This window comes from Lutjanus erythropterus, chromosome 12 (genome assembly GCF_056507025.1).
Source record: "Lutjanus erythropterus isolate fLutEry1 chromosome 12, fLutEry1.hap2, whole genome shotgun sequence".
NCBI lineage: Eukaryota > Metazoa > Chordata > Actinopteri > Lutjaniformes > Lutjanidae > Lutjanus > Lutjanus erythropterus.
This window is the reverse complement of record NC_139328.1, coordinates 4,383,192-4,395,005: the sequence shown is the minus strand read 5'-3', so window position 1 is coordinate 4,395,005 and position 11,814 is coordinate 4,383,192. Positions and strand designations below refer to the sequence as shown.

The 11,814-nt window shown below is 38.2% G+C and overlaps 1 protein-coding gene across 1 annotated transcript; it reads right to left on the bottom strand.

Moving 5' to 3' along the window:
* Positions 1-5,402: 5,402 nt before the first annotated feature.
* Positions 5,403-11,677, bottom strand: LOC146317382 (nucleolin-like). The gene is made up of 15 exons (XM_084731460.1): positions 11,547-11,677; positions 10,638-10,707; positions 10,425-10,535; positions 10,195-10,351; positions 9,320-9,414; positions 9,081-9,236; positions 8,462-8,539; positions 8,241-8,364; positions 7,328-7,485; positions 7,111-7,240; positions 6,485-6,633; positions 6,205-6,334; positions 5,992-6,116; positions 5,761-5,887; positions 5,403-5,674 (listed from the first exon to the last, which is right to left on the bottom strand). The coding sequence occupies exons 1-15, from the start codon at positions 11,559-11,561 to the stop codon at positions 5,425-5,427; spliced, it is 1,875 nt and encodes a 624-aa protein (XP_084587586.1). The 5' UTR covers positions 11,562-11,677; the 3' UTR covers positions 5,403-5,424.
* Between the last annotated feature and the right edge of the window lie 137 nt (positions 11,678-11,814).

Sequence of the window (11,814 nt, the reverse complement as noted above, 5' to 3'; positions counted from 1 at the left end):
GTGGGGTGTGTTTGCACAGAGTTAAACATAGAAAAACAACAACACATAAATAACAGCAGGAGGAATCCATACTCATCTGCTAATGTAAGTATTGAGCTGTTGAAAGGTGTGGAAGAACAAGTAACAACCTGACTGAACCGCAACATCTACCTGCCTCATGGCAGCCGCATGAAAATGAAAAATGAAAAATGAAAATCCTGTTTACTCCTGTTTTCCTGGAACACTGACTTTGGAGACTGAAGTGTTGTTGTAAAGGCTTATTTTGGGTTGTTTGCAGATCTTATTTAAGCATTTAAAAAAAATCTGGTGTCAAATCTCTCATTGTATTTGCTGATTTACCCCTGGTGTCACCGAATGCATAAAAAGATGCATTAACATGTGAGCTTCACAACACACTAACCGGTCAACTCTGTTGACAACTTTATTGACATGAAGTTGTGCAATGCATTTCAATAAATGTAACTATTAGTGTGATATGGTGTTGTGGTGTTAGGCAACGATCCTGTGCAAGACGGGCTGTAATACATGGAAACCTTTGCACCGTGCACACATGTTTTATGTCCAATAACAGTCGCACCTACAGTAATGTTTGACTTACTGTATGTCTGACCTGATCTCTCAATACGCACAGACATGTATGTATTTAGTTTCCAACCTTATTTTTGACACTTCGGTTCATCCACAGAGAAAAATGTTACTTATTTTAAAGGGGAAACAAGTTGATCCAGACAAGAAGTCGTAGTCACCACATCTATTTCGACATATCTGAAAGTTTAAGGAGTTTCTCAGGCCCGGTGAGACATAAGCTTAACTTTTTGTCCATCACAGTAAAAACAGCAAAACGCATTGTACTTGGGCTGGACAATATATCATTATTGAACCAACAGGGCTGGGTATTGATTCAGATTTCCCAAATCAATATGACTCAGTTCAGTAAAATAAACTCAGTTGGGATATTTCAGTTACAGTCTCAATTTTGCTCAGATATGAAAGAGATTCTCAGAGAACTAATGCAAGGAACCCTCTAACCTGGTGCATTATTAAAAATATTAATGTTTACACTGAGAATTTCACCCAGAGTAGTTTCATTAATCATGCACTTTTTATTAAACATGACGTGAGCAACACACTTTACTTACAGGGTTAAAACTACAGGCTGTATCTGCAGGACAAAAGACAAAAGATATCACACCAGGCAAAGGAAAATCGATTCTATATTTTTTTTTAACCCAGCCTTATAAATCAGTACTGGGATATGAGATTGTGGAAATCATTAAATGTCTTCTCCTGGTTTTAAAGGCTACATTATAGTAAACTGATGCAACTTTCTGAACTAATCAGACTTTTCTAGCTGTTCTATTCTACACCTTTACCCACTTACTCATTATATCCACATTACATGACTTTTTAAAATTAAAAATATCACTGTGTTAATATTTTGTGAAAGCACCAACAGTCATCCCTACAATATCGGTCCAATAATCAATATCGCCCAGCCCTACCTCACATCACCATGTGCACCATCCCATCATGAAGGCTGGTGGTGGCAGCATCATGCTGTGAGGAAGCTTCTGGTTCTGGAGGGCTCGAAATATAAAAGCTGCAAAAATATCACCAAAATCCTGCTTGAAACGCTGCTGCGGTCTGCCCAAGTGGACCAGGACTTTATGTCTGGGAGCCCCCAAACATAAAACCACACACACACAAAAAGAGCAGAAAAAAAACAGATTTCAATCCAATCCAGGGATTCAGTTTTTCTCCTCAAGCCTTTGAAACTTGACATACCTTCATGCAGCAGTTTTGCATTGAAGAACTGGAGGAAACTGCAGAATCCAGATGTGCAAACCTGTCCACACTGCTGCACTTTAACTGATGCAAAAGTTGCCTCCACTAAATACTGCAATGCAATCAGTGGGTTATCTTTAATGAACTTAACTTAGATTTGTAGATGTTTTATACTGGCAAAAATCAAAGCTGTAAAGCAATAAAACAAAGTCCATGAAAGTGCATACTTTTATAGACGCCTAACCTTCTCTTATTATTAACTATTGCTGCAGTGGTGACACAACCGACATTTACTATCAGAGGAAACCTCGTTTTCCACAGTGTTGCAACAACGCAACTTAAAGCGCTAAATAGTGACTGTGAACGCATTTCAATCGCAGTTCGTGTCACTTGTTACAAACTCGTGCAATAGTTCCTGACGTTGCTGTTGAGCTGTGATGAAGCGTAACTCTAAACTCCACGCAAATAAGGACACATTCGTGCGTTTTAACGACTTACCGACGCCCCCGCTCCTCTCTGTCAGCACATCACGCGTTGCATATTCAGGTGAGCGAGCCGTTGAACCGATCCTTGCATTGAAAGTCGGCTCGGGCGTCCTTCTTCTGCAGCCTCGTGAACACGGAGGATCTCACAACGTGTGTGTGGAGACGCGCGCCGACACGACAGAGCCGCACGCTGCGCCGCGCCGCGCCGCTCTGACTGGACCGTCCCAAACCGGTCCATTCAGAAGGAAGTGGGAAAACAGGATGTGAGGTCATTAGAGGACACCGCGTTTGGGCTCAAAGTTGCAACAAACCGGAGAAGTGCAGCGACACGTGCAGGGAGCAGTCAAGATGCAGCAGAGAGAGATCCGCATGCAACAAGACAACATTTCACACTGCGCTCCTGCGGCTGCAGAATATGACATGTTTAACTGTTAGACTGGTGTTATTTCAGGTCAGTGGGGGAGAAGAAATAGTCTGCGACTTGGCTGAGATCTCAGCAAGTCCTGGGATAACCTTTTGAGTGTTTTATCACAGATGTTACAACAAAAATCAACACAGCTGTCTCGAAATAAATTGATCTCCACAGTAGAAACTTATGAAAGCGTGTTTACTGGCACGTCAGAAAAAAGATAAACTAATCAGTAATCTGAAAAAAGTTAACAGCAATAACAGGATTTCTTTCACATTATAACAAGATAGTTTCACATTACTGCAATAAACATAAAGTTATAATAAGAAAGTGGACTAAATACTTTAGAGGGCGAGGGGGAGACCAGGAGCAATTGTAACAACGGGCAACTGACCCTTCACTATGCCCTGCCCTCCTTAGTTACTGTTGCTATGCCTGCCGAACTTTCCATTCTTGCACCGCGTGTATGCAGTTTGCAGTGGCAGAATTGTTTAAACACAAGGCCTTTAGTTCCTTAGAGATGTAAATAAAAGCATATTTTAATTTCCAGCTGATGACGGTGGATTTTGTCGGCTAAAATGACTCACAAACAGATTTTATAAGTGTAGCAGTTTGATGTGAGTTGATGCTAACTCCTTGAGTCAACTGAGAAGTTGACATTTTAATGTTTCTAACGTTTTAATGACATTTTAATGTTGTAGTAATGGCAAATTACTGCCATGACTATTGATTAAATATCCATGAATACATTTTCAATTGGTTAAATTCATACAATTTATTGGTTGATTAATCATTGACATTTTTTCTCCAGATGTGTGCAGCCATAGCATTTTGTTTGTTTGTTTGTTTGTATGTTTGTTTTTTTGTTTGTATGTCCTTGTTCTCTTTGGCCAGATTGTGATCAGATAATCTTACTGGCTGCTAAAATGCAGATGAAAGGTTTGAATATTAATTTAAATTGTACTCAGTACTCAACTATCATGGCAGTAACTGCACCTCATCTGACATTATTTTGTCTGGCGGAGCCATTTGTTGAGTAAGGAAACTTAAAATGAGAGAAAAAAGAAAAAAATTACAGAAAAAAAACATGCTTTGTATCTTATAAATTATTAATGATTAATTGTTGGGGTTTTCAACTACTGGTTAAAGAAAACACACAAAATCTGAAACCCTAGTTTGAAGAGGTGACTGTGACATCAACGGTTAAAAGTAACTAATACTCTGAGTAGTTTTTGCAACAAATAATTTGTACTTTTACTTAAGTATATTTCAAACACCAGTACTTTAATTTATAATTAATATTTTAGTAATATAACAGTACTTGGTCTTGAATACAGATTTTCCGTACTCTTTCCACGACCGTGAGTGATCGATCAGTGATCGGTGAGTGATCGATCAGTGGACCTACAACTCGTCCACCAGTCATCTGGCTGGGAAAAAACTTGAAAACGTGTTTTTTAAATTGCTTTTACACCTTTATGTTTTCTCATCATCCCATTCTTGTGAACACAACATCTCACAAACGCCTTGAGGGAATTTCCTTTGACACAAATGTTCACTTGGACTCAAAGATGAAATGATTAAATTTAAAAGTCGCTGTGACCTCACTGAACCTGACCTTTTTGGCCATAACTCAAGATTTCACACACTCATTACACATAATTATCTAATAGAATAAAGTGATGACATTTTTTATATCCAAAAGGTCAGAGGTCGACTGCCCTGTGACATCACAATGTTCAGTCCTCTGTCCTCACAGCCCTTTTTAAGGCTGTGTTTTACGAGCACTGACAGCTGACCTCTCACTCTTCTTAACCGACCACCAGGGGCCGCAAGTGATCAACAACTGCCTCAGTCTGAAATCTTCTTTCAGCTCAGAGCAACGTTTGTTAATGTTGGTGCAAATATCTCATTACAAAAAGAAACTTTTCATGTTATCGTGATTCAGTTTTCTTTTATTGGTGTAGCAGCAATATGCTGCCACAGATAATTACACTGATGATCAATTTTATCAACTTTTCACATAAAAAAACCTACATTACGTGAAAACAAGTCAAGGTTCTTTAATATACGTATTCATAACAGTTACGAAATTAATGGTTTAAAGTAAAAAATATAGGCTGACAGTTGAAATTACAAGGTGTCACACGTCCTGCAGTCAGGTAGGACTAACAACAGTGAACACATTTTCACACCCTTGCACAGTCTGTGCTGTCAACCTCATACATACTTTTAAGGGTTAAAAAAAAACAAAAACTATGTGGTAACTTTTTCCAGGAGAGTTATCCTTTATTTCCAACTTCTTCAGCAGCATCCTTTGGTTTTCCAGCTCTACGAGCTTTACCTGAAAGAAAAAAATCTAAGTTTTATTTTTACTCAAAAACCATCAAAAGCAAACCGAATCAGCCTCAAACCAAATTCAAGTCCCTTGCCATGCTGGAACACTTAATACACTTTTACAGAAAGAAAACATGGACACTTTTTGCATAAAAGAGAATTTGAAAAAGATTTAAATATCCAAATTGCAGAGGAACAATGGAACCACAGTTTAAAACAGATTAATCAGAGCTCTGTTAATCTCAGAAAGCATCTAATACATTTTAAAATAGTACATAAATTAATGGCAACCATTTATAAAAGTTAGTCTAACAGCTAATAGTCGATTTAATCGACTGTTAATACAAAAAATATTGATTACTGAAGCTTAAAATCAGATCTTACTCTTTGTTGACCTCTGAATGCCAGTTAAAGTGAAGTGTTACCTCCTCTCCTGCCTTTTCTTCCTTTGTCTTTACGTCCACTCTTGTCAGCCTTCTGTCCTGCGGGCTGTTCACCAGGACTCCCCGTCAAGCCACCTCTGGCACCTGGGGGGCCTTTCGCACCTTTGGGTTTTGCATACGCCACAGTCACTTTGCAGCCGTCTATCTCGCAGTCCTCCATGGCTTCTTTGATGGCTTTGCAGCTCTCGTCACTCTTGAAGTCCACGAAACCAAACCTGAGGGGAAAAAAGTAAAACACTGAAAAAACACAGCACATTTCTAGACGATTATGACAATAAAAAGATTGCTTTTTGCTTCGTACCTTTTTGAAACTCCAGTCTCTTTATCCATAATGATTCTTGCACAGAGCGCCCCTTCAAAAGCGTTTTTCAGAGTCTCTTCAGTCGTCTTCTCAGCGAGGCCCATCACGATCAGGGTTGTTGGAAGGACTAAAGAAGGAAAAAAATCTGAATTGCTGTTCTCAATTCATCTCAAACTGACAAACTGACAATGTTTTGCTGTCAAATATGGGACATCGGGTAACACGACATACCGTTCACCTTTTCTTGCATTTTGCAGAATTGTACTTTGACCTCCCTTTTGCTGATCTTAAGCTTTTTGGACGACTGCAGGACCTTTTCAGCATCTGCCACAGTCGCAAACTCCACAAAGGCAAATCTGCAGAGGATTACAGAAGTGTCTTGAGAATATTCACATACTTTCTTCACTGTAAAAAGAAAAAGAGAAGACCAGTTCGTGTACTTACCCTCTTGCTTTGCCTTTGCTTTGAGGTATGGTGATACTAACAGCTTTCTTAAAGACCTTCTTCAGGTTGTTTTCTTGCACGTTGAAAGACAAATTGCTCACAAATAAGGTGTTATTTGGAGGAGCTGCAGCTGTGAGAAAGAAGGAAGATCTTTTGTCAATACAGGGACAATCGCTAAGTCAAGATTTTATCAACTGATCAAGAAAAGAAAAAAGTGATTTAGTAGCTACAGTATCGCATCGGCTATGGACAGTAAAGTTTTAAGTGTCCAGCGATTTACCTTTTGTGTTGTTGTTGTCGTCTTTAGCTTTACTTTTTGCTCCTCCCACAGCGTCCACAATCAAAACTCGGTCTTGGATCTTGATTTCTCGTTTTCTCTGCAGTACTCTCTTAACAACAACATTATTTTTAAACTCCACAAAGGCAATACTGTTGAAAAATAAGGGAATTTTAGTCAGTACAGATTACAAACATCCATGATAGCTATCATGTTCAATGCATATTTTTATTTTTAAAGTTACTACAAGGAGATTTAATATTAACAAAAGTGATAGTGTTTCCACTGTAATTAGCACAAAATACAATGTCAAAAATAAGGATTTATCTGGAAGCAAAACCACAACTTCTTCCTTTTAACTGACTAATATGCTACTCACGGTAAATTTGGCTGGAAAAACATAAACAGGCTCATTTAATCTGGTTTTAAGGACAATCCGACCCGATGGCGGGCCTTAAGAATGACTACATATAAAGAGCCAGTCTTCTCGTAGATGGTCTTGTTAACTTATGTGGGTCATATAGCGGCATCAGTAATAATTTGAGACCGTTTCTTAACCAATTAAAAACTCCTTGTGGTGGCTTTAAATAAAGATAACCCTTGCATTATTACATCTAATCAGCTCTCACCCTTTGTTCGGGCCTTCAGTTCCACCTGGAAACCTTACTGCGATGGCCTTGGGGAAGATTTTCATTAGGTCTTGTTTTGTCGTGTTGAACGGGACGTTTTTCAGAAACAAACATCTGGCATCTATGACGGCTAAAAACAGGACAGTCCTCGAGTCAGAGCGACAGAAAGAAAATGTAAAATAATGTTCAATAAAACAATTACATTTGGTCGGGTTACCTTTTTTCTCCTCCGCTGAAAGTTTCACCTTCACTTGGCCCTCAGTTTTGACCTTTGCTTTGTCGATCTTCATTGGTTTATCGAGCATCATCTGTCCGTTTAACGCCAAGGCTTTGGTCAAGTCCATCTCCGAGGCCAAATCTACATATGCATGTTTTCTACGACAGCAAAATGTTTATTTTGTGTTAATTTTGAGTTTAAGAAGCAACAATATTTATTGTAAGTGGATGAGACATTCAGTGTCAAATGCACCTTCTAGAGGGATGTGACATAAAAGGGATAGTTCACCCAAAAATGAAAATTCAGTCATTATCTGCTCTCCCTCGTGCTGATTGAAGGGCAGGTTTAGTTTTTTAGTCCACAAAACACTGCTAGAGTTTCACAGGAAAACAGCGCTACAAAATGAATGGAGGTAAATGGTGACCAGTTTTCAAACATAGAAAAAACAACAGAATAAAAATATAAAATGCCTCCATACTGCTCATCTGGTGTAATCCAAGTCTCCTAAAGCTCCAACATGCCAAGTTGACTAAAAAAATTTCATTTATTTTTAGCCTGAATCTTCACGGTAGATCTTTAGCTTGGAGCCACGTTCAAATTCACACTATATAAACTGCGTGTGTGTGGTGTGACTGTGTGCAAACGGCATGTCGAGTCTTGGATTACACCAGACGAGCAATATGGAGGCATTTTATTTATTTAATTTCTGTTATTTTTCACATTTGAAAACTGGTCACCATTCACTTCCATTGTTTGGGAGATTCTGCAACACTGTTTTCCTGTGAAACTCCAGCAGTGTTTTGTGGACTAACAAAATAAACCCGACCTTCAATCAGCATGAGGGGGAGTAGATAATGAGTGAATTTTCATTTTTGGGTGAACTATCCCTTTAAAAGTTAACCTGCATACTTACCTGGACCGGACTAATCTGATGTCTTGAAACAGGAGACTTTGTGTCATGAAGTAACTCGCTAACGAATCTTTGACTTCATCAAATGGTTTAGAGTTGTTCAGGTTTCCAACAAAAACACAAAAACCTGCAAAAAAAAAAAAAAAAAGAAGACAGTGAAACCTGAACATCTGGTTCGTTACTGAACAAAGCGTTTAGCAGTTTGTCTTATTTTGAGTTCATACCATCATTGATGAGCTTAGTTTTCTTCAATGGGGACGTCTCAACAGTGGAGGACGCCTTCCGTTTCCCATTTACTGCAACTGAGAGAAAAGTTTAGCTCTTTGATAAATGCCACGAGTAAAGTGAGTACAAGTGGTCGACAGCGTGGAGGACTTCTGGTCTCTCATCAGTGTTTGATCATGTACATCTGTCATTAAGACTTTATACTGTACAACTGTATACTGAACTGTTTTTATTATTATTTCAAGATCAGTCATCTACCACAGTATTTGTCTCAAATTAATTTCTCTAAGATCAGATACATATGACCTTGGATATTATGGAAAGTGTTTCCAGCAGCATTTACAGACAAGCAATTTTGTATTTCATTGATAAAAAATCACTTGTCTACGTCTACAGATTGTCATTGAGCGGTTTAGATTAATTTTAAACACATTATAGAAGAGTTGAAAGTCTTTTGGTAAAAAATCTGAGTGATGCACTTCCAAAGGCTGTGATGTATGAAAGATTTCATTTTCATTTCATTTTTCAATTTAAACTGTTCCTCAAATTAAAATGTAAATCAGTAGAACAATAAAAAAGACAATGTGCTTACATGTTAACTCTTGAAAACATCTTTACCTGCTGTCTTTTTGACAATCATCTCATCACCTCCGTCTGTTTCCTTTTTAACATCGCCGTTCTCTCCTTCCTCATTCTTCTCCTTCCAGGTTACAGTTACTGTGGACACGCTTTCACTTTTGACATTTTCTTCAGTGTCTGCGTCCATCCGAGGTTCTAAAGAGGAAGCTCCGTTAGTGGCACCACTCAAAATTTCACAACTGTGACACTTTTGTGTGGTGTTGTCGTATCTGCAGTACCTCCAGACTCCTGCGTCTCTTGCTTGGTGTTCGTCTCTGTGCTCTCAGCGGGAGCTTCTTCTGTCGAACCGACTGCATCACCTGAAGAGACAATCAGAGTGTGTGGCAAATATAAAATAGTCAAGATTTGATTTAAAGACAGTGCAAACCTATAATAATATTTTTTGCGGCGAGGACGGAAACTTTTTCGCTTTTAAAACCTACTTAAACAGATAAACATTATATGACAAGAAACACAACACTCGATGAGGAAATATTAAAGTGAGAATCGTTTATACATGATTTACAGAGACGTGCTGTAATTATGCCTCAACAGTTATGTTGAATGTGTTATTAGAATTTATAGTGAAGATATGGTCTGCAACAAAAACAACAATCTTATTACTTACAAATCTTTAAGTGGCATATTTAATATGAGGGTTGGGAGTGTTACTTTAAAAATTCCAGCACTCCAGCAGTGTTTTGTGGACTAAAAAAAACGAATCCCACTTCCATTTGGCATGAGGGTGAGTAGATAATGACAGTTTTTTTTTTCTAGGTGAACTATCCCTTTAAATTAAAAATAACAGTAAGTTCTTCACTAAAAGCCATGTTCATGAATTGGCATCTGTAAGTTTTGCTGGTTATGATGAGACCACAGTGGTGTTATAAGACTCATGCAGTGTTGTAATATGTGCTTAGTTATACAGTTTATTGTCCTGTATTTAAAAATACATTTTAAAATTGTAATCTTCTAATTCTCCCCATTGTATCTGTTATCTGATTACATCTTTTTTCCTGTAACTGTAGTGGAATCCAGTTGATATGATATGTAATGCTTTCTTTTTCTGGAAAAAAAAAAGTGATGCAATATTAATGTTTGATTCTCGTAAACATCCTTACCAGTATCCATCATCTGAGCGCTTTCATTTGTTCCTGTTTCTGCATCATCATCATCGCCCTGCCCTTCCTCATTCTTCTTGTCCCAGGATACAGTTACAGTGGACTGACTTCCTTTTACTTCGATGACTGTATCCATCTCCATCTGAGAATCTAAAGACACAGCTTCATTACTGGCACAGATCAGAATTTCAGTCAGACATCATGTGTGATGCGTTTACTGTACCTTGTTCATTTTGGTTCTCCTCCCCCTGTTTCGTTTCTGTGCTCTCGGTGGGAGCATCCTCCTCTTTTTGGACTGTTTCTTCACTTGGAGAGACAGTTTCTGTCTGTCCTTCTGAAACAACCGTTAATGGAATTATTTATGTTATTACCATCATTAAGTCCAAACAGTTGCATTAACAGTAAATGGCTAGCTGTTTAAAAGAAATTGAGTTACCTGTGTTAACGTTGTCCTCTTCCTGCACATTTGTGACAACCTTGCTTTTTCTTGTTCGACGTCTTGTTGCCTAAAAAAATGCACATTTCGAACATGATGACCTTTTAAAAGAACAGTACATCTCAAAGTCAAAAATACATATCTTTCTCCTGGTCTTCAGTGCCATTTATCCATCTAGATTACTGCTGAGATTTACAAATATCAGCCACAGAGATGTCTGTCTTCTCACAAATATAATGGAACTAAGTTGCACTCAGCTTGTGGTGATACCATGTCCCTTTATAGTATAGAGGAAATAGGTCAATGAAACTATCTAGATGGATACATAGTACGTGAGGCCAGAGGAAAATGTGTATTTTTGATTTTGGGATTAACTGTCCCTTTAACATTATAAGTAATGGAAAACATCCATAAGCATTCCAAGAGCCCAAAGTGATGTTTACCAATCACTTGTGTTGTGTGAAAAGCAGTCCATACCACAAAAATATTAAAGTATACCCATGTAGCAAATAAAAGCAGCAAATCCTCGCATTTGAGACTCTTAAATCAGTTAAAGTCTTGTACTCTCCCTTGAAAAATAAAGTTTTGAATGGTAATGCAAATTGCTATCACTTCACATTGGCGTCTATCAAACTACTAATCAATTAGTCGACCACAGATGAGAATCAGAACTTGGGTTTTCTTACAATGACTAACTGTAACACTATAAAACAAACGGACGGGTTGCCCAGTTGTAAATTAGCGAGTTAAAACTGTACATTTAGTTAGAACTTGGGTTGTGATTACCACTGACTGTTAGCTAACAGCTAGTTTGCAGCTAATAACACCGAACAACGGTTAGCTTAAAACAATCTACTCAGTGCACATTAAAGCTTTGTTAACATAAATGTAATGTAACGTAATTCTTAAGTTTGCATTTACCATATTTTGTGTCACAACAGGCTGGTACGAGTCGTCCTCGCCGGTGATTACACGTGTATCAAGCTAAAAACATCCACATGCGTCTGATGGTCGTGTGAAGAAGGGAACCCTTGATTTGTGGAACTCTCGCGAGATTTGTGCGCATTGCTTCTTCATTGGTCACTTTGTGTGAGTTAATTATGTATCAAAACGACATAGTTACTATCTGGATAGATTTGCGGATGCATATACTCTTGGTTATTGTTAGGAAAAGGTT

What these genes read in the sequence shown, in the direction of transcription:
- LOC146317382 (XM_084731460.1), bottom strand. An exon ending in AGAGACGCAGGAGTCTGGAG is followed by an intron (nt 9,237 to 9,319) that starts GTACTGCAGATA and finishes CTTCCTCTTTAG; the next exon opens with AACCTCGGATGGACGCAGAC. An exon ending in CGACAACAACAACACAAAAG is followed by an intron (nt 6,335 to 6,484) that starts GTAAATCGCTGG and finishes TCTTTCTCACAG; the next exon opens with CTGCAGCTCCTCCAAATAAC.